Consider the following 21,536-nt stretch of genomic DNA (forward strand, 5'->3'; position numbering starts at 1 on the left):
AACTGCCCCTACAATCTTACCTTTATACCCAAAGATACCTTTTCCTCTCACACTCTCACCTTTATACCCAAGTATATCTTTACTCCATTCTCACCCCTTATTATAGAAGCTTTAGACATATTTTGGAGATTGCTAAAAGGTCCACATTTATTCAAGGTGTTGAAAGAGACTCTGAAATACCCAGATAAAATATAAAACGTCTATGTAAAAACTCTTTCTTCCAGTCCTCAGGGACATCATGGAAGAAAAAGTAGAAAGAGTGAATATTAGGTAGTTCATGGTGGTAGATGATTCCTAGTAAATAGGTTTTGCCAGGACAGAGCAGTGGTCTTGTACATGTAACTTCACTTCTTATGATTGTAAGCACAAAACCTGCACAAGATCAACCTAGAAAAGTCCCACCTGAGAGGAGAAGTTCAGAATTCCCACTCCTATTTGAAGAACTAATGGCAACAACTGGCTTTGGAGAGAGGAGGCATCAGATTTCTTTAATATTTGAACTTTTTGGAGATTACTCATGCCACTGCCCTAGGCACACATGAGTATCACTCTTTAGTTTTTGTTTGATTGTTTTGAGAAACAGGTGAAATTTGGTGGGACTTGTGGTGGTTGTATAAGAAAAAGAACGAATTCAAAGGAAATAATTATTCATACACTTGAGTAAAACACATATGCCTATATGAATAATTTAAATATTTTATGTAATAAGTATTGTAAATTGAAAAATAAACTATTTTGATTAGTGTTGGAAGAAATCAGGGAAGACTCAAATCCAAATAACCACAGAGACTTCTTGAACTTTCTCATGAATATGCCCACAAAGTTTCTTTCAGTTTCCACAAGAGGCCTGGTGAGCATTTAGGGATCATGAAAACACTATTAAAAATATCTTATTCCTTCGGGTAAATTAACAAGAAACTTTTTCTAAAGAATTTTTGTTAATTAAAAATAGAAGAGTTGTATAGATTACCTTGTCTCCCAAAGCCAGTTCTGTCTTTGCCACTAAAAGTTAAATGAAAATTGCTGTTTTGGAGGGAGATGAGGTCAGAGAGTCACAGACTTCTACTTCAACCTTAAGCTGGCTCTCTTACGGAATTGCTTATTAATAAGTCTAGACATGCTCAATGAACTCACCGTCCTATATATGCAAGAAAGCAGGTAAGAATTTTGTTTTTCAACCTGCAGAGACTGTGAAGAAGAGAGGCGTGGGTAAGTGCCAGGTCTGCTAATAGGAAACTGCTGTAGAAACAGATACGTGAAATAAATAGATAAGACACAAGAGTAATTCCATACATAAGAAATGACTGAAAAAAGTTAAAAATGTTCCAGTCCATGTCAATTATTACTGTAATATAAGTCCTCAAATAAGTTTGACTATAGGTAACATCAGGACAATACCACCTATCTCTGAATGTTCTGAGTGATTATGGTAATAAGCCAATGTGATAGCTCACTTTACTATGCATGATTTGTAAACTAATTTGAATTATTATATTATCATTTAATTTATCATGGTTTCATTCCATAAGATTAGTTAGAATGAACATATAAGTCCATATAAGAACATATAAGAAGCACTCCTGGGAAGGGCAGGGTGTGATTATGTTTGTGGAGTGAAAAGAATTCTATATGTGACACTTCACTATAATCAGTAATGTGTCTGTATCAACTGGTCATTGGTACTATGTCTGCTGTGAAGTTTCTGCCTCTTGAATGTGGGAAGGTAATGTGGAAAGGAAGATGAAGTATGAGTTTTGAAAAATAATGGCCAGGACTAAATGCATATGACTTATTGTCCCTGGTTCAATCATACAATAAGCACTGTACATAGAACACAACATGTCTCAATCACAATGTTTAAAGTTTTGCATTCATCAGGTTGTACTATATTATCTTGCATTCATGTCCTCTATTTGAATGAATCATAAATTTATTATAGTAAAACCACCAATATAGAAAATAGCAAAAATATAGGTGTTTGTTTAAAACCTTTAATCTGAACATTTGGGTCTACATAGTGAGTTCCAGGAAAGCTAATGCTATATAGCAAGACCCTATCATGAGAGGAATACATTTAAGAAAGCAAATACATGCTGAATTTTAAAGGAAATTCTTCCATAACTTTCATTTCTAGTTACTTCTTGAAAATATGTTAGTGTTTCATGCTGCATTTTTGTACAGGGTAATATTACTAGCAATTCATCTGCATTTCTTCCTGTTCAACTTCAGTGGCAATAATCGATATTTCTACTAGCCTATTAAACTTCAAGAGCATCTTGTGCTTCTGAAATGCAATTTATGAATGAGACAACATTCCATCAGATCAGACCACACTGTAACTATTACACTTTATTAAAAGCTCAAAGCATTAAGATTTCATATCATCCTAAAGAATAAACTATTATTTCAGAGTGAAAAGTTAGTTTTAAAATCATTAATATATCTATTTTTCATTTTATATAAATGTATGTTTTTCCTTTCATGTCTGGTGTGTGTGTGTGTGTGTGTCTGTGTGTCTGTGTGTCTGTGTGTCTCTGTGTCTGTGTGTGTGTCTGTGTGTATGTGTGTGTATGTGTGTGTATGTGTGTGTATGTGTGTGTATGTGTGTGTATGTGTGTGTGCATGTGTGTGTGTATGTGTGTGTGTCTGTGTGTATGTGTGTGTGTGTGCATGTGTGTGTATGTGTGTGTATGTGTGTGTATGTGTGTGTATGTGTGTGTATGTGTGTGTGCATGTGTGTGTGTATGTGTGTGTGTCTCTGTGTGTGTGTCTGTGTGTATGTGTGTGTGTGTGCATGTGTGTGTATGTGTGTGTATGTGTGTGTATGTGTGTGTATGTGTGTGTGCATGTGTGTGTGTATGTGTGTGTGTCTCTGTGTGTGTGTCTGTGTGTATGTGTGTGTGTGTGCATGTGTGTGTGTGTGCGTTATGAGAAAGCTGCACCTGCAGAGGCCAGTAGACTATTTCAGAACCAATGATATTGGAGTTACAAGCAGTGTGGTCCACCATGTTGGTTCTGGAAAACAAACCCAGATCCTCTGCAAAAGCAAGTGGCCCTTAACTTCTCTCCATTGCCCCCAAATTAAAACTTTTGCAGAAAAATGTATAAAATAAAACACAAAGTGAACAAAATGCCAAGTGATGAACAGAAAATGTATGGAGATCAGGAGTATGCTAGGTACATAACTCATGGCTTTGTGAGCACAGACTAAGGTGACAATGTTTCTGCCACAATAGCCATGTTCACCACCTGCAAGTATCCACTTTGTGTCTAAGCACTTTTTGTATTAAGTCTACTTACTTTTTGTGTTTCCAAGTTCATTTTATGGCAGTATATGTAATGCTACTGTCCAGATCCTACAATCATAAACATCAAAGAAAGTATCTACCAGAGTGAATAGCAACATACAATTTCAGTGCTATTGGTACACTTAACTAAAAAAAAATATTTTACACTTAATTGTTTTTAATATTTTTAAAAGTGAATATTTATGAGTGAGAATATTAAGTTTCAGTGGATGTGACCAGTGTGACCATAACATACTCTTGTGTGCAGAATTCTATGGCCACAAGAGAAATATCCAGGTTGGACCAAGTGATCTCACAGATCTAAAATTAGGAGTTTTCCCATACTGTGGTAGACTTTGGTCCCTGTTTTCTTTATTTAATATTGTGCCTTACTTCACTAAACTAAATTCAGGAGGATTTCCAAATACTTAATCTTCAAATATGTGATAAAGGTATAAGGTGCAATCATAAAAATCTCAAAATTCGTAGCAACTCCTGTAATACAGAGACCTGTCAATTCATGTACCTTTTTCCATCTTATCAGACTTGGAAGTGTGGTGCACTGCCATCAATTTCCTAAAAATACTCTTGACCTCTTATCAAGCCAAAAGACCCAGGTAAATAGAACTTAAAAAGTTTCCAAGGATGTTGGGTTTTCATTTGTCCTGTTTTGGACAATGTGCGATGTAGACGATGTCATAAATCCCACATAAAGTATCATCAGATAAAGCACACAGATTTGCGATGCTATTCTGATGAACATTTTAGTAAATTGAAATATGAGTTTCATTGTTAACAAATATTAGATCATGTTTATTGGCACATTAGTCTCCAGTTGACATTAGCGAGTTTCATGTGCAGACCCCAGATGCTGTTCCTTCAACAAACTTAAACCAAATTGAATGATTTTTATGACTTATACATTTTCTTTCCTGCTTTTTAGTTTTTTTAAAATCTACTGCAAACTTTTTTTTATTTTTGCTTTTTTTCTGGTAGCTGTGTTGTTGAGATTTATTAGTTATTGTATTGCTTTTTTTGATATTTTTATTTATATTTCAAATGTTATTCCCTTTCCTGTTTTGCCATAAAACCTCTAACACTTCTTCCTTCACCTTCTTCTATGAAGGTGTTCCTCCATCCAACCAACTAGCCCTGTCTGTCTCCTCACCCTGACATTCCCCTACACTGGGGGCTCCAGCCTGGTCAGAACCAAAAGTTTCTCCTCCCATTGGTGCGTTACAAGGCCATCCTCTGCTACTTATGCAGATGGTGGCATGGGTCTGTCCATGTGTACTCTTTGGGTGGTGTTTAGTGCCTGGGAGCTCTGGTTCATTGGTATTGTTGTTCTTAGGGATTTGCAAACACCTTCAACTCTTTTAATCCTTTCTCTAACTCCTCCAATGGGGACGCTGTTCTCAGTTCAATGGTTGGGTGACAGAATTAGTCTCTGTATTTGTCATGCTCTGACACAGCCTCACAGAGAATTCTGTAGCAGGCTCCTGTCAACACAGGCTGCTACACTTCTTGGCTTCATCAATATTGTCTAGGTTTGGGAGCTGTATGGATATGGGCTGGATCCCCAAATGGGGCAAGCTCTGAATGACCATTCCTTCAGCCTCTGCTCCAAACTTTATCTCCATATCTCCTCCTATGAATATTTTTGTTCCTCTTTTTAAGAAGGACTGCAGCATCTGCAATTTGGTTGGCCTTGCTCTTGAGCTTCATGTGGTCTATGTATTGTATCTTGAGTAATTCAAGCCTTTGGGCCACTATCCACTTATCTGTCAGTGAATGCCATGTGTTGTTTTTAGTGTTTGGGTTACTTCATTCAGGACAATATTTTCTAGTTCATCCAATTGCCTATGAATTTCATGAAGTCATTGATTTTGATAGCTGTGTAGTACTCCATTGTGTAAATGTACCACATTTTGTGTACACATTCCTTTGTTGAAGGACATTTGGTTACTTTCCAACTTCTGGCTCTTATAAATAAGGATGCTATGAACATATTAGAGCATGTGTGTTTGTTGTATGTTGGAGCACCATTTTTGTTATATGGCCATAAGTGGTATAGCCGGATACTCAGGTAGTAGAATGTCCAATTATCTGAGGAACCTCCAGACTGATTTCCAGAGTGGTTGTGTACCAGATTGAAATCCCACCAACAATGGAGGAGTGTTCGTTTTCCTCAAATCCTCACCAGCATCTGTTTTCACCTGAGATTTTGATGTTAGCCATTCTGACTAGTTTGAGGTGGAATTTCAGTGTTGTTTTGATTTGCATTTCCCTGATGATTAAGGATGTTGAACATTTCTTAAGGCAATTCTCAGCCCTTCGATATTCCTTACATGAGAATTCTTTGCTTAGCTCTATGCTCCATTTTATAATAAAGTTATTTGGCTCTTTGGAGTCTAACTTCTTGAGTTTTTTGTAAAAATTGAATATTAGCCCACTATCTGATGTACGATTGCTAAAGATCTTTTCTCGAATCTGTTGGTTGCCATTTTGTGCTAATGACAGTATACTTTGCCTTACTGAAGCTTTTCAATTTATGAAATCGCATTTGTTAAGTTTTGATCTGCGAGAATAGGCCATTTGTGTTCTGGTCAGAAAACTAGTTATGCCCTCAATTGAGGCAAAAAGAAAAAAACATAATCATAATTTTAATGAACTTTCATAAGTGAAATACCACTTGGAATCAATAAAGTAAAGCATGAGAAAATACTTCAATATTTTCAAGTGTCTATGGGTTTGTAAAATTATGGCTATCCTGTGTATGTTTTAATTAAACCATATCAATATGATATGCAAGTTGAAACTCCTAAGAATATTACTAGAGTATAAACACAATTCTATAATACAAAGAAATTGATTTTGGTTGTTATTCTAAGGGTCATGGTTATTGTCACATAGGTTTGTATTTGTTTCATGTAAGCACATCTAGACAATCTTTCACTGTGTTTTTGTTGACATGCACAGCCATTGCCAGGCCAGGATGTTCTTAGGTTTCCAGATGCATATCAAAATATAGTATGTTAAACTATTCTTTGTAGAGTTTTTGTTCGTTTTAAATTTCTTTCACTTTTTTGTTTCTATTTTTAATTACTTTCAATGTAGCAGGTTTTCTTTTATGCTTTTTACTATTTACTGTTTTGATTGAACCAATTCTTCATTCTCACTTCTCATTGTGCTAACTCATGCTTATGTGTTCTGTGAACATTTGTGGTTATACTCTCTTATCTTACATGCTTTCTTACCTGTACAAGACTATCTCATAGGGGTATTTGATCCCATTTATGGACCCCATTTTATTTATGTGGGATCAAAACAGACTCACTCCCATATAATTACACATTTTAAAATGTATAACCTGGGAAACAATAATGATCTTTCTTAAGCTCTCTTACTTTACTTGAGACAGGACTTTTAATTCACTGCCTTAGCCATTCCCTAGGATGTTCAGAAGTGTCAGTGTATGGAGAAGCAAGCCTATAAATATCTGATAGTTCTTAAGGTCTCAGCTCATTTCTCTACTTTCTTTTAACTTTTACATGTTCCTGACTTCACTATCAATACTGTCCCTGTTCTTCACTGTCCAGTTCACTGTCCCTGCATAGCTCATTATTGTGTAATGCAGTATTTCCTCCCCTGGGGCTTCTTGGTTGAACCTGCTGCTGTCACATTCGGTATTGTCAGACATTGGAATAAGATCACTCTTGATCTAAAAGGAATTTGATGACAACTTGACTTTCAGAAATAAAATGTGATGTTATGAGATTTTTTTCCCATTGCACTGCATGGATGTGCTGACTAACTCACTGTCTTCTTTCCCAGCATTTTCACTGTAATCTTTTGAGTAGTACATGATGATTACACATGCAGTTTCTCCCACTTATGTATTTTATTTTATTTATTTATTATTTATTTTTCATCCTGGTCACTGCCCATCCTTCCTTCCCCTTCACGACTGAGAGGGAGGACACCAACTGGGAATCCCCCCGACACAACCTTGGCACATCAAGGCTCTGCAGGGCTAGTTGCATCCTCTTCCACTGATGGTAGACAAGGCAATCAATGAGGGGAATGTATGCAACAGAGAGAAAATAGTTTTAAGGAAATCCCATGGTCTAGATTGTGTGAGATTGCATGACACAGAATGTCCCCAGGTCTGTAACAGCACATTCATGTATGTCTGTGCCCTGTATCATTGCATAAGAGCTATCTCACAACTTAATAATATATATGTTGTTATGACCCATCATTTAAACATTTCATACACTAGATAAAAATGTTCTTATCTATGACTCTAGATAGATAGATAGATAGATAGATAGATAGATAGAAAGATAGAAAGATAGATAGGTAGAATGGTATTATTAATTTTCATTATCTGCCACTTAATATTAGATGAAATGTGCTTTAAGAATAGATATGCTTGAGGTTGGTAGTAGTCACGAAGATTGTCTTCCTTTATACCATGACACAAAATACCAGAATTTTGTTACAGTCTTGGATTATCTTGGACCATGCTTAGTAGTACTAGTTCTCTCTCTTCATTGCTTCTCACAGGCCAAGTAATGTTAAATGCTGCATATCCTATGATTAAGAAAGCATATTTCCAATTCACAGGTCTGTCTTGAAATCTTCAGCCATCTTACAATATTGTGTTGTAAGTATGTATTGTAAGTTGTAATTACTTTTGTCAAAAAGTTCCAGAAATTATTGTTACAATACATAGAGTACATAAATTAGAGTTATACTGACATTGTATTCCTGCACTTTAGGGACCCCTCTGTTTTAGTCTCTCAGTTGTTCTTCAGATTATTAATACCTTTCATTCATTTTGATCAGAAAATGGGTGTGGCCATAATCTAAAGAGAATCAGGAGCAATTAAAAAATGGACTTCTGGAATCTGGCAGTCAAAATAATTTTCTTATCACAAACTACAACAGGAATTCTGGGGAATTTCTTTCTTCTTATCCACTATCTAATCTACTATACAGAACATGCATTAAAGCCCACAGATTTGATTCTCATGCACCTAATGGCATCCAATGTTTTGATAGTTCTCTCTAAAGGAATGCCCTACACACTTGCAGATTTCGGGTTGAAGAACTTTTTAAATGATTTCGGATGCAGATTAATTTTGTACATTCAAATGGTGGGCCGGAGTGTGTCCATTAGCACAACCTGTCTCTTGAGTGTCTTCCAAGCCATCAGCATCAGTAACAGAGAATCCTGTTGTGAAAATCAAAAGTTGAAAGCTGCAAAGTATATTGGCTGCTCCATTTCCTCTCTCTGGGTCATGTCCATAAGTATAAATTTCATTTTCTTTGTCTACATACTTGTCAAGAGGAATAGCAAAAACACTACAAGAAACCGAGATTATAAGTACTGTTCTACTGGAGGGGGTGATGATATCAATGCCGTACTCTATACAGCATTAGTGGTGTGCCCTGAAATCTTCTTTTCTGTGCTCATTGCCTGGTCCAGTGTCTCCATGATTGTCATTCTGTACAGACACAAGCAGAGGGTTCAACACATCCACAGCTGTCCTGTTTCCAGCAAAAACTCACCAGAATCTCAAGCCACTAAGAAGATCCTAGTCCTGGTGTGTACCTTCCTGGCATTTTATACTCTCTCCTCTGTCTTACAAGGCTGCATTGCTCTTCTATATAATCACAGTTGGTGGCTGGTGAATGTCACTCGCTTCACTTCTCTGTGTTTTCCATCCTTTGGACACTTTGTTCTTATGAGTCATTACTCTTTTATGCCCAGATTCACTTTGATCTGGATATGGAATAAAATCTCCTAATCATATTTAACTATTTGAGTGATATATTTTACTTGATTTCCAATTGTGATCTCACACTCTTCATCAAAAAGTCACTAAAATAATTAAAACATAGGACCTTCTCTGTTAAAGTTATCCAAATTTAGAATGGAGTTTGTCAATTGGTTGAATCAGTAGCCCACATGATCTCATCATATTATGATGACCATTGTACTCCTGAACGTCTTCCTTTTATATCTGCTGTATAAATAATACAGGGGAAAATCTGCCAATAAAACTGACTTTCTTGTTGGTTTCATCTTGTCAGGCAGCTTAGCTGCTTAGAATTTCACAGACAGCCTGATGATCCTACATCGAAAAAAAAGAAAAAGAAAAAGAAAAAAAAGAAAACTGAAACCATGGCTGATCAAATACTTCTTCTTTGGGAGGCCCTGATCCTATCGTAGTTGCTGTAGCATGTACCAAAAAATAAGTTTACGTTTTTTATCTCATACAAAAATCATTTCAAGATGAATGATATTTTTGATATTATTTGAGCTTTTTTAAATAATATATTATTCAGAGATTTTTCATCATTAGAGATATATGATTATAAATTTCCCTTGTAATTCTGTGTTTATCTGGTTTGGCATCACAGTAATGCTACCTTCATCAAAAGAGCTTTGAATAAATTAATATAGACATTATGGAAACCACTTCTGTGGTCTCCCGGGATGTGAAAAATCAACTGTTTGACCAGCTCTTCTATTCCTGGACCTAGACTGAGAAAAATCCATATTATAACATAGAAATATTTGCCTATCAGTGATGATTGCTGGTCTGTTTATTTAGCAATGAAGCATATCTCTCCCATATATCCATAAACATGTGAATCAAATATTCAATTTTTCACACATAAAATGTACTATAATTCTACACTGTGAAAGATGAAATCACAAAATATTTATGAAAATTGATTGATAATGGATAAAATTTAGCCACATCACCTAAATCAGAAAGAAAAATGACCACGTGTTTTCCTTCATGCAGATCTTATCCTATAATGTCTAGGTATAGGAAGTGTAACTTCAGTTATAACATTTCTAAAGCATACCTAGAAAGGTAATATTAGATGATGGGCAAATGAAAGTATCCAGAATTTAAAACAGATGATATACAATAATATTTTAATTTTCAATGTTATCAATTTATTTTCCTTTCTGATGCATACGAGTATAAAAATATAATTGCTACTCAGAGCATAGAACCCTAAGTAAAGCTCTATGGCTATATCATGACTATTCTAACATCTGCAGTTCATTGAAATGTACAGAAAATTGGCTTGAGCAAGTATTCCTTTATTAGTTATTTCATTGTAGATTTTTTAATTCTTTTATTTATGTGCTCATTACAATGAAGTGATTTTAGTTTGACATAAAACACCAAAACAATATTTCCATGCAGAAATTATTCCATATGTAGCCACTAGTAAATGTGATGTATTGCATAAATGGACTCAATGACAGAAATCGCTTGATTATCATGCTATATTCCAGAAATATTTTACTTAATATTTTATTGAAAATAATTATATTTTTATAAATATATTGTGACTACAGCTTTCTCTAACTCTTCTCCACCCATTTTCTCCCCTCCCATGAAATGAAGTCCTTTTCTGTCATTACAAAACAAAATAACAGCAAAACCTAAGAGAATACAAAAGGATAAAATAAAAACCATCACACTGAAGTTTAAAGGATCACACCCTTACTGAACAAATATTTCATTTCAATTGGGGGTTTGTCCCAAACCTTTGATCACTTGGTTTCTGGATAAAAGGCACACACTTTTATATTTATAATAAGCCATACTCAGTACTGCAACAGGGCAAATATCTAATCTCTCTGGCATAGGGATCTATTTACACACTATTAACCCTGAAATATGATTTCCCAAGGTCTGTATGGGCTGCTCTAAATTTCAATTGGCCAGCCGTCATGGCAATACAAACAGACTTCTGTAAATTTTCTCATGAATCCAACCTCATAATTTCTAGCACGTTATGAACGATACCAGGTCTATTTTCAAGAATCCTGAAACTTTAACACATGTCTGTTAGGAGATATTCAACACTTCAGTGTCTTTTTAAATTAGCCACCAGAAATGTTTCATAAATGATTTTGTCTCTCACAACCAGCACAGTCATTACTACTGCAGGTGGAATGAAAATTGCAGTTCTTAAAGGGAGTGAGCACACAGTCATAGACCTATATCTCAGCCTTGAGTTACTCTTCTAATGATCCTCATTAATGAGTCTGGATCTGCCCAATGAACATAAAATCCTGTAGGCATAAGAAGCAAAGTGAGTATGTTGCATTTCAGCATGCGCTGTAGAACCAAAAAAGAAAAAGCCTGCTTGGGTGCTGGTGTCTAGTAATGGGAATCTGGGGTAGGAACAGATCCACAAAACAGAGAGAGAAGACACAAGAATAATTTCATAGCTAATATTGTTGTGAAAATAAATAAGCATACCTTACCTCATGCCTATCCCTGCTGGTTACTCCAATAATTTACATCCTTGACTGAAGGTAATTGTGCTTCACACACAGAAAGGAAGTTCATCTGTGAAGATGTTGAATAACTGTGATAATATTCTATCTGATAATTCATCCTACCAAAATGATTTGAGGACTGTCTTTGGAATATGATTGTTATAGTTGAACTTAACAGAGTTTCACCTCCATAAGAAACACATCAATGGAAATATTAGACGCACACAATTCTGAACAATATAGGATATAAAACTGTTACTTGTGTAAAAGGTATTCCTATGTAACCCTATATTTATCAGTTATAGATGTAATGAAAATATGGCATAATTCCTGTGGTTTTATAAACATGGGGTCCATCCTGTACTTGTAAAATTAAACTTGAAGAAAGGAATTTTTTTTTTGCTGTGGCATTTAGTGCAGTATCGGAGGTTTATTGGCACTTGCATTTGCCTATAAAATAAACCTTTATTTCACCATAAGAAGTTATTTTTAAAGATTTGGTTTTTTTCTATTTTATTTCGTTTGCATAATGTTTTTCCTGAATTTACATATGTGCAGCATGAAAATATAGTTCCTGCTGAGGATAGAATAGAGTTTCAGCATCCATGGTCAATAGATGTACAGACAGATATGAGCTTCTTTGTGGATTCTAGGAACCAATTTGTGTCCTCTTCAAAAGCAGCAAATGTACCTTACCTCTGAGTCATCTTTCTAGTTCCCCCAAGTGAAAATTTTTTACAGCCAAAATCATACAATAAATATCAACAAAGTGAATAGAAGTTCAAGTTGGTACACAAACCACATTTAATCAAGTTAATTTTAAAGACCTTCCTCAATCAACTGTGACAGAAAGGGTTTTTGGATTTAAATAGTCAATCACACATATTTCTACTTCTGGTCTTGACAGTATCAGAGAGCTATTAAAATCAAAGAAAATGTCAAACGTAATACTAGTGACTGACAAATTACTCTCAGTGATTTCCAAATCTAAGCATAATTAATACAAATTACATTTCATTCATTATAATATTCAGGATATATGAGGAGAGCATACAGAAGAAAGAATAGAAAACCACCATGAAGTACAACCTGTAATCCACAGAAAAAGGATGACCGGAGACTGAATATAGAGATGGAACCTTATTATTGGCTCAGTGCAGGATTCTGTGAAAATTAGGGAAGACTCTCTATCTTAGCTGAGTATATTGGGGAGCCTTCTGAGCAAGAAACAAAGGTGTATTTAAAAATCTCGCTCATGTGGTCTCAGAAAATTTGTCTGATGTGATCAATGTAAGAGCATTGGAGGCAGATAAATTAAACAATGTAACTTATATCTCCCCTTTAAGACAAAGGGGATAGTAGTCAACAGTAGATGGATAACCATGACTGACTGATTCTTCTCAGTTACTAGAGACATGTTATTACTGGCTGGTATTTCAGTTAATGTAAAGGACTTAAAAATTAAAGAAAGAGGTCAGGTGTGATTGAGGCAACTGAATATATGAGAAGGAGTTTTTGCTCTCTAGTATACTAAGTAGAATAAAATAGTATTAATATTTAATAAATAAATCTTAGGGCATGGCCCTTACCAACCTCAATGGTTTGTTTCCAAATGAAACACACACATACAGCCTTTATATTTTTATATGCCTTATGTAACCCAATAACTGGACAGCTGTCTAGCCTCCATGTTGCTAAATCTACATCCTGTTGCTAAATCCAAGTTACTACTTACTAAATCCTGTGTTCTGTCTTGGCTGCTCTAGACCAAGTTGGGCAGTCTTCTGGACTATGGTTTCATGACTCCTTCACAGGGCTGCTATGTCTCTGTGTCATGTAAATTTTTTCCATCATGGCATCGCTACTTTCCTCCACACTCTCCTGACATCTGTACCTCCTTCTCCTCCTGTCTTCAGTCCCAAGCCCAGGAATTCTAAATTCCCACATCTGTCTGTCCTCCTCAGTTATTGACTGCTGACATCTTTATTTATGAATCACAACCAACAGGGGGTAGGTTCCCAGATGCTGTATGTAGAGCCTCTCATACACTGTTTTGGGGGGACACAAAATAACATTAGAATACAAGCAACTACAGGATAGGACTTGAACTCACTATTAAGGGAGGCAAAATATCAGTGGGAGTTCAGTACTGTTATAGGTCTTTAGGTTCTATGTTGATCCACAATATAATTAAATAAAAAGGATGTAGAATTTAAATGACACATTGTTGTATGCATAATTAAAAATAAGCCAGTCACTCTGTAAATTGTATTTGCCATTACACATTTAACTATTGAAAAAATAAAAAGTGAATATTTACCAAGGAGAATTCTGGATATCAGTAGAAATGACTAGTGTTCTCACACTGCCCTTTCATGTTCAGAATCCAATGATTTTGAAGTCAAACACCCATTTCCAGAATTAAGCAGAGTTATCTCAGAGATCTCAACATAGGAGAGATGTAGCACTCTGGTGGATATTGGGCACTGTTTCTTTTCTTTAACATTTATTCTTACTTCACTACAATGAATGTAGGTGATACCCAAACTCAAATACATGTACAAATAGTTCTTAGTCATGGTAATTCAAGGAGGCTCACAAGCCACCACATCATTTCAGTTAGAATATCCTGTTAATAATTGTAATATTTTCCATATTCAGAGATGTGGTGGGGTAGGTCATCTGGATTCATCTTTCGGGAAATGTGCATGGCCTCTCAGTAAGTACAGCCCCTGGTAGGTAGAGATGTATACAGCCTCAAAGGATGTTGGCTTTTCATTTGATAGTTCATTCTAGATGATGCTATATTTACCACATTAATGATCATCTGATTGAGCTCTAAAAACTTAAATAAGGAATATGCTTGTATTTTTCTTCTGACAACAATTCAGTGCACTTACATCTCAGTCAGCTTCAGTGTTCATACAAATGATATTTTAGTCTTAACCTGTGATTCCATAGGGTTATCTACAGCTCCAGCTACCATTTAAAAACCAACCTAAACTCAAACTCATTTCCTTTTTTCCTTTCTTCCTTCCTTTCTGCTTGACTTCCTTATTTCCTTCCTTCTTTTCTTTCATTTGTGACATTTTTTTAACTAATGACACAAAAATCATAAGCACGTATTTCATGGGAAGTTACAAGTGAAGCACAACTTCGAACACAGTAATTAATGTAAAGATCATTCTATAAAATTCTCAAAAGTTCCCTTTAACTGGATAAGAAAGTAACTAACAGCAGATCTCTGCACGCGTTGTTGAAGGGAACAGACCTATTGAACCTTTCAATAACACTTCAATGATTAGAACACATTTTCACTGTACAGAGCTTTATTAGATGGAGTCCTACATCTGTATCTGTTGTATATTTGAAATTTTTTGTTAGTCCATATGATTGTGTGAATTTATTATTTTCTTCCTCAGCACTGGTATTTGTAAATCTCTTTAAAAAAATCAAAACTTGTCTACAGTTAGGAAAATTCTTGTCAATAACTCCTCAGAATGTGAGACAGAGGGGAAAAATATCTTGGAATAATTTTTTTATCACTTGCAGCTATTTACTACATAAAAATCATTTCAAGACAGATTCTTAATTTTTTAAATTTATTTTATTGTTTTTTTTTACTCCTTACTATAGAAAAGTTATTTTAAAAAAAGAACTCCTTTTAAGAAAAATGACATCTGGAATTGTGACATATAATATTTGTGATCCAGAAGCTCAGACGGCATTACTTTAGCTGGTGGTGTTTGAGATGCCCTGTCAACCTTAGAACACTGAACTCACAAATGTCTTTTGACTTTGAGTGTGTTGACTTAGCTGGCTTTGGTTGCACTCAGGGTCAAGTTTTCCTTTTTCCATGACTGGCTTTTCTCACTCTTTTGCCTTTTTTGTTAATTAAGAATCTCTCGTGAAGTGATTTATTTTTGTAGTAAATAGCTGTGAGTGACTCAAAATATATTCCAAAATGTTTTTCCCCTCTATTTTGCATTCTGGGGAGTTACTCACAAGTATTTTCCTAACAGTAGATAAGTTTTGATTTTTTTAAAGAGATTTACAAATATCAGTGTTGAGGAAGAAAATAATACCACCAATCAAAGAATATATACGGAGGAATCTGTGGCTCTAGCTATACATCTAGCAAAGGATTGCTTACCTAGGATTAAGGGTAGGGGAGGCCCTTGGTCCTGTGGAGACTTGCCACATCATAGGGAAATGTTAGGGTGGTAAGGTGGGAGTGGATGCTCGCTCATAGAAACATCAGGTAAGGGGAATGGGATAAAGCATTTGCAGAGGGGAAATGAGGAAGGGAGATAACATTTGAAATATAAATAAATAAAATAACCAATAAAAATAAAATAATTTTTTAAAAGTAATTAAAAGAGAAACACTGGGAAGCGACTTGACTGAAACACTTATTTATGTTTGAAATAAATACTCGAAAGACATTTTAATCAATAAATTTTTTAAATCGTTTTTAAAATACCTACATTTATTTGTGTTGGAAGAAGTCAAAGAAACCTGGGTCTAATGAGACACAGAGTTCTCTAACTTTCTCATGGCCTGACTGCAAAATTTCTAGATCTACCACGGAATAGTTCATGAACCTTTAGAAATGATGAAAGCTCAATGCCTCTTCCAATTACCTTGTCTCTGTGGAGATATTCACAAAACAAAACAAAACAAAATTCTCCTAAATATCTTTATTAATTAGTAACTGGAAACGAAAGTCATTAATGAGTTTTTTCCCCCAAAAGCCAGCATTATTGCTCCCACTGCAGGTGAAATGAAAATTGCACTTCTGGAAAGACGTGAGGTGACAGAATCAAAGATCTCTCCCTCAGGCTTAAGTTGACTTTCCTACACTGGTTATTTATGATTCTGGATCAGCCCAGTGAAACCATTATCCTTCAGAGGCAAGAAACCAGGTGAGTACTTTGTGTTTTAGTCTAAACTGCAGAGCCAGCAGAGAAGAGAAACTTGTGTACAAGTTCATGTTCATGTCTGGTGAGGGTAATTTTGGGTTGAAACAGATCTGTAGAAAAGGAATGGAAAGCACAAGAATAATTCTATCGCAAAGACGTTAGCAAAAATATAGGCACACCTAACTTGTGTTACTTATTCCAACTGAGGTTGACTTGATATCATAAGGTTAATGCAATCCATTTGTGAAAGTGTTGAAGTACTTTGCTAATAAGTCAATATTATAATTCACCTTACATAGCATGATGGGAAGACTATCTCTGCAGTGGGATTGTCATGGTTGAACTTACTATAGTTTCACATCTGTAGTAAACATTCAAATAGATATATAAGAAGTACACAACCCTGGAAGAATTAAGATATGAATCTCTTTCTGCAATAAAAGGTATTCTTATGTAACCTACATTTATGAGTTAAAGAGGCAGTGACTGAGACTATCTTGAGGCACCAGTGGTCTAATTGAAATTTCACTTTTAAATGTGAGAGGGTAAGACAGAAGTGAAGTTATAGTATAACAGACAATGAAACCCAGGAAAGTGTCTGGAATTATCTCTCCAGGTTTTATCACACACTAATGTTAAGTTCAACGTGCTGACATGCCTTCCTCACTGTTTTCTCATTGTTAATAATGGAACACAGCGCTTTGAGCATGGCAGGCCATGACTCTATTCATCAGCTACATTTGTTTCCACACTTAGTTCTTTATTTAGTTTGCATAGCGTTAATGTTTTTACATTCAAATTTGTTTCTATGCATCTCTTCTATGTAGGTTTGTTATAAATATTATAATAGTTCCATCTATAAAAGGAGAAGTAAATGTATATGCAACATGAAAGGAAATATTTTAGGTACAGTTTCTTCTCATGCTATTTAAATATGTTAGGATTTCATGTTGCCCTTTGAACAGAGTATGGGGTGAGTAATTCATCAGTGGTTGCCACTTTAGCTTTTATATCAGCAATAACAATGCATATTTCCAGTGCCATCATAAATATCTGTCCATCTTGTGTTTGTGAATTCAAAATGGTGGATAGTGATGGGACAGCTGTCATGTCAGATCAAACTTAGAACACTTTATTTTACTGAAATCTCAAAAGCTTTATTTGCACTTGATATTTCCCTATGAAATAAACCTATATTTCCAAATATTTTTAAATATTTATTTGACTTTTTATTGGTTTATGTGCATGAATATTTTGCCTCCATGTTTTAATGTGTCTGTGTCTCTGTGTGTGTGTGTGTGTGTGTGTGTGTGTCTGTGTCTGTGTGTGTGCGTGTGCATGTGCTTGAGACTGAAGTAATGTTGAGGTCAGAATGTGCGTCAGAAGCCCCTCAAACTGAAATCAGAGGCAGTTGTGAGCTACCATGTGGGTGCTGAAAACCAAACCTAGGTTCTTTCCAACACCATCAAATGTTTCTTATAATTGAGCCCTCTCTTTATTACCCTCAAGTAAAAATTCATACTACAAAAAGAAAACAACAAAATACCAAAAATGTGGAGCAAATGTTGTACAGAGAACACAAACTACATAAAAAAAAACTACAGTGAATTTGAGAATGCATTTCATGTTTTTGTGGTAACAGATTGTGGTGTTTGTGTTCATGATAAAATATCCATGTTAAAGATCTTCAAGTATCCCCTCTAAAGTGAAGAGCTTTGTGTGTAAAGATTCACTTCCCCATTGTGTCTCAGTTCTCATCTTTTTTTTTTTTTTTTTTTTTTTCATGCTGAATTCTGTCCACAGTTTTATTTTTTTTTTATTTTTTTTTTTTTTTGCTTTTTCTTTTTTTTTTTTTTCATCTTTATTAACTTGGGTATTTCTTATTTACATTTCTTTTTTTTTTTTTTTTTTTTAATTAACTTGAGTATTTCTTATATACATTTCGAGTGTTATTCCCTTTCCCGGTTTCCGGGCAAACATCCCCCTTGATAGGCAAACCTACAGTCTAAATCAGAGAATTATAAAAATAAAAGAAGGTGACAAACTAATAGGATATCACTGACTCAAAAATTGTTACTGCTGTTGTCTATTTATACATATAATTAATAAAAAATGGCATCTCCAATTTATTATAAGATTCAGGATGCAAGAAACAAGAGCACAGGAGAAACAATAGAAATCTAAGATGAAGTCAAATCTGTAATCAATAGAAAAGAAAAGATCTAAGGCTTAGTTTGGAAATGTGGTCATTATCATAACTCAGCACAGAATTTTATGAAATTGAAGAAACATTCTGTTTCTCAGCTGCCTATATCAGGGAGTATGGAGGACAAGGAAAAAAGGTGTTTAACATAACCTGGACCATGGTGTCACTGAAAATGTGTCCAATATAATCACTTTGAGAGCTTTGAAGCACAAAAATTGAAGTATGCAACCTACCATCTTTCCTTAAGACAAAGATCCATATATTAGTCCATATAGGAAACAGGTTCCTGATATACTGGCTTTTATAAGTTATCAAAGATATGTTGTTATTTTTGGCTGATTTGTCAATGAATATATGTGACTGAAAGATCACAGGAGATGATCAGGCATGATAGAATGATTTGGACACATGAGAGGCAGCTTTTGTTTTCTAGTTCAGATTGGCACAAGACTGTGTTCACCCTTGACTTAAGAAAGGAATCAACCTGCATGGTGGTAGCACATACCATCAATCCCAGAATTCTGCAGGCAAAGGCAGTCAGCTCTCTGAGTTTAAGACTAGCCTGCTTTACAAACAGCTTTCATAGCAGTTAGAATGACACAAACTATTCCACAAAATTGAAACAGATGGATCTCTACCAAATACCTTCTACGAAGCCACAATTACTCTTATACCTAAACCACACAAAGACACAACAAAGAAAGAGAACTTCAGACCAATTTCCCTTATGAATATCGACGCAAAAATACTCAACAAAATTCTGGCAAACCGAATCCAAGAGCACATCAAAACAATCATCCACCATGACCAAGTAGGCTTCATCCCAGGCATGCAGGGATGGTTTAATATACGGAAAACCATCAAGGTGAAACATTATATAAACAAACTGAAAGAACAAAACCACATGATCATTTCATTAGACGCTGAGAAAGCATTTGACAAAATTCAACACCCCTTCATGATAAAAGTCCTGGAAAGAATAGGAATTCAAGGCCCATACATAAACATAGTAAAAGCCATATACAGCAAACCAGTTGCTAACATTAAACTAAATGGAGAGAAACTTGAAGCAATCCCACTAAAATCAGGAACTAGACAAGGCTGCCCACTCTCTCCCTACTTATTCAATATAGTTCTTGAAGTTCTAGCCAGAGCAATCAGACAACAAAAGGAGATCAAGGGGATACAGATCGGAAAAGAAGAGGTCAAAATATCACTATTTGCAGATGACATGATAGTATATTTAAGTGATCCCAAAAGTTCCACCAGAGAACTACTAAAGCTGATAAACAACTTCAGCAAAGTGGCTGGGTATAAAATTAACTCAAATAAATCAGTTGCCTTCCTCTATACAAAAGAGAAACAAGCCGAGAAAGAAATTAGGGAAACGACACCCTTCATAATAGACCCAAATAATATAAAGAACCTCGGTGTGATTTTAACCAAGCAAATAAAAGATCTGTACAATAAGAACTTCAAGACACTGAGGAAAGAAATTGAAGAAGACCTCAGAAGATGGAAAGATCTCCCATGCTCATGGATTGGCAGGATTAATATAGTAAAAATGGCCATTTTACCAAAAGCAATCTACAGATTCAATGCAATCCCCATCAAAATACCAATCCAATTCTTCAAAGAGTTAGACAGAACAATTTGCAAATTCATCTGGAATAACAAAAACCCAGGATAGCTAAAGCTATCCTCAACAATAAAAGGACTTCAGGGGGAATCACTATCCCTGAACTCAAGCAGTATTACAGAGCAATAGTGATAAAAACTGCATGGTATTGGTACAGAGAAAGACAGATAGACCAATGGAATAGAATTGAAGACCCAGAAATGAACCCACACACCTATGGTCACTTGATTTTTGACAAAGGAGCCAAAACCATCCAATGGAAAAAAGATAGCATTTTCAGCAAATGGTGCTGGTTCAACTGGAGGGCAACATGTAGAAGAATGCAGATCGATCCATGCTTATCACCCTGTACAAAGCTTAAGTCCAAGTGGATCAAGGACCTCCACATCAAACCAGACACACTCAAACTAATAGAAGAAAAACTAGGGAAGCATCTGGAACACATGGGCACTGGAAAAAATTTCCTGAACAAAACACCAATGGCTTATGCTCTAAGATCAAGAATCGACAAATGGGATCTCATAAAACTGCAAAGCTTCTGTAAGGCAAAGGACACTGTGGTTAGGACAAAACGGCAACCAACAGATTGGGAAAAGATCTTTACCAATCCTACAACAGATAGAGGCCTTATATCCAAAATATACAAAGAACTCAAGAAGTTAGACCGCAGGGAAACAAATAACCCTATTAAAAAATGGGGTTCAGAGCTAAACAAAGAATTCACAGCTGAGGAATGCCGAATGGCTGAGAAACACCTAAAGAAATGTTCAACATCTTTAGTCATAAGGGAAATGCAAATCAAAACAACCCTGAGATTTCACCTCACACCAGTGAGAATGGCTAAGATCAAAAACTCAGGTGACAGCAGATGCTGGCGAGGATGTGGAGAAAGAGGAACACTCCTCCATTGTTGGTGGGATTGCAGACTGGTAAAACCATTCTGGAAATCAGTCTGGAGGTTCCTCAGAAAATTGGACATTGAACTGCCTGAGGATCCAGCTATACCTATCTTGGGCATATACCCAAAAGATGCCTCAACATATAAAAGAGACACGTACTCCACTATGTTCATCGCAGCCTTATTTATAATAGCCAGAAAATGGAAAGAACCCAGATGCCCTTCAACAGAGGAATGGATACAGAAAATGTGGTACAT

The 21,536-nt window shown here is 35.5% G+C and overlaps 1 protein-coding gene across 1 annotated transcript; it reads left to right on the plus strand.

The window, feature by feature from the left end:
• Positions 1-8,141: 8,141 nt before the first annotated feature.
• On the plus strand, positions 8,142-9,103 carry Vom1r29 (vomeronasal 1 receptor 29). Its single transcript, NM_001008946.2, has one exon. The coding sequence runs from the start codon at positions 8,186-8,188 to the stop codon at positions 9,101-9,103; it is 918 nt and encodes a 305-aa protein (NP_001008946.1). The 5' UTR covers positions 8,142-8,185.
• The last annotated feature ends 12,433 nt before the right edge of the window (positions 9,104-21,536 follow it).

This window comes from Rattus norvegicus, chromosome 1, assembly GCF_021556685.1.
Source record: "Rattus norvegicus strain SHRSP/BbbUtx chromosome 1, alternate assembly SHRSP_T2T, whole genome shotgun sequence".
Taxonomy (NCBI): domain Eukaryota; kingdom Metazoa; phylum Chordata; class Mammalia; order Rodentia; family Muridae; genus Rattus; species Rattus norvegicus.

What these genes read in the sequence shown, in the direction of transcription:
- Vom1r29 (NM_001008946.2), top strand. Translation starts at nt 8,186, where the DNA reads ATGGACTTCTGGAATCTGGCAGTCAAAATAATTTTCTTATCACAAACT.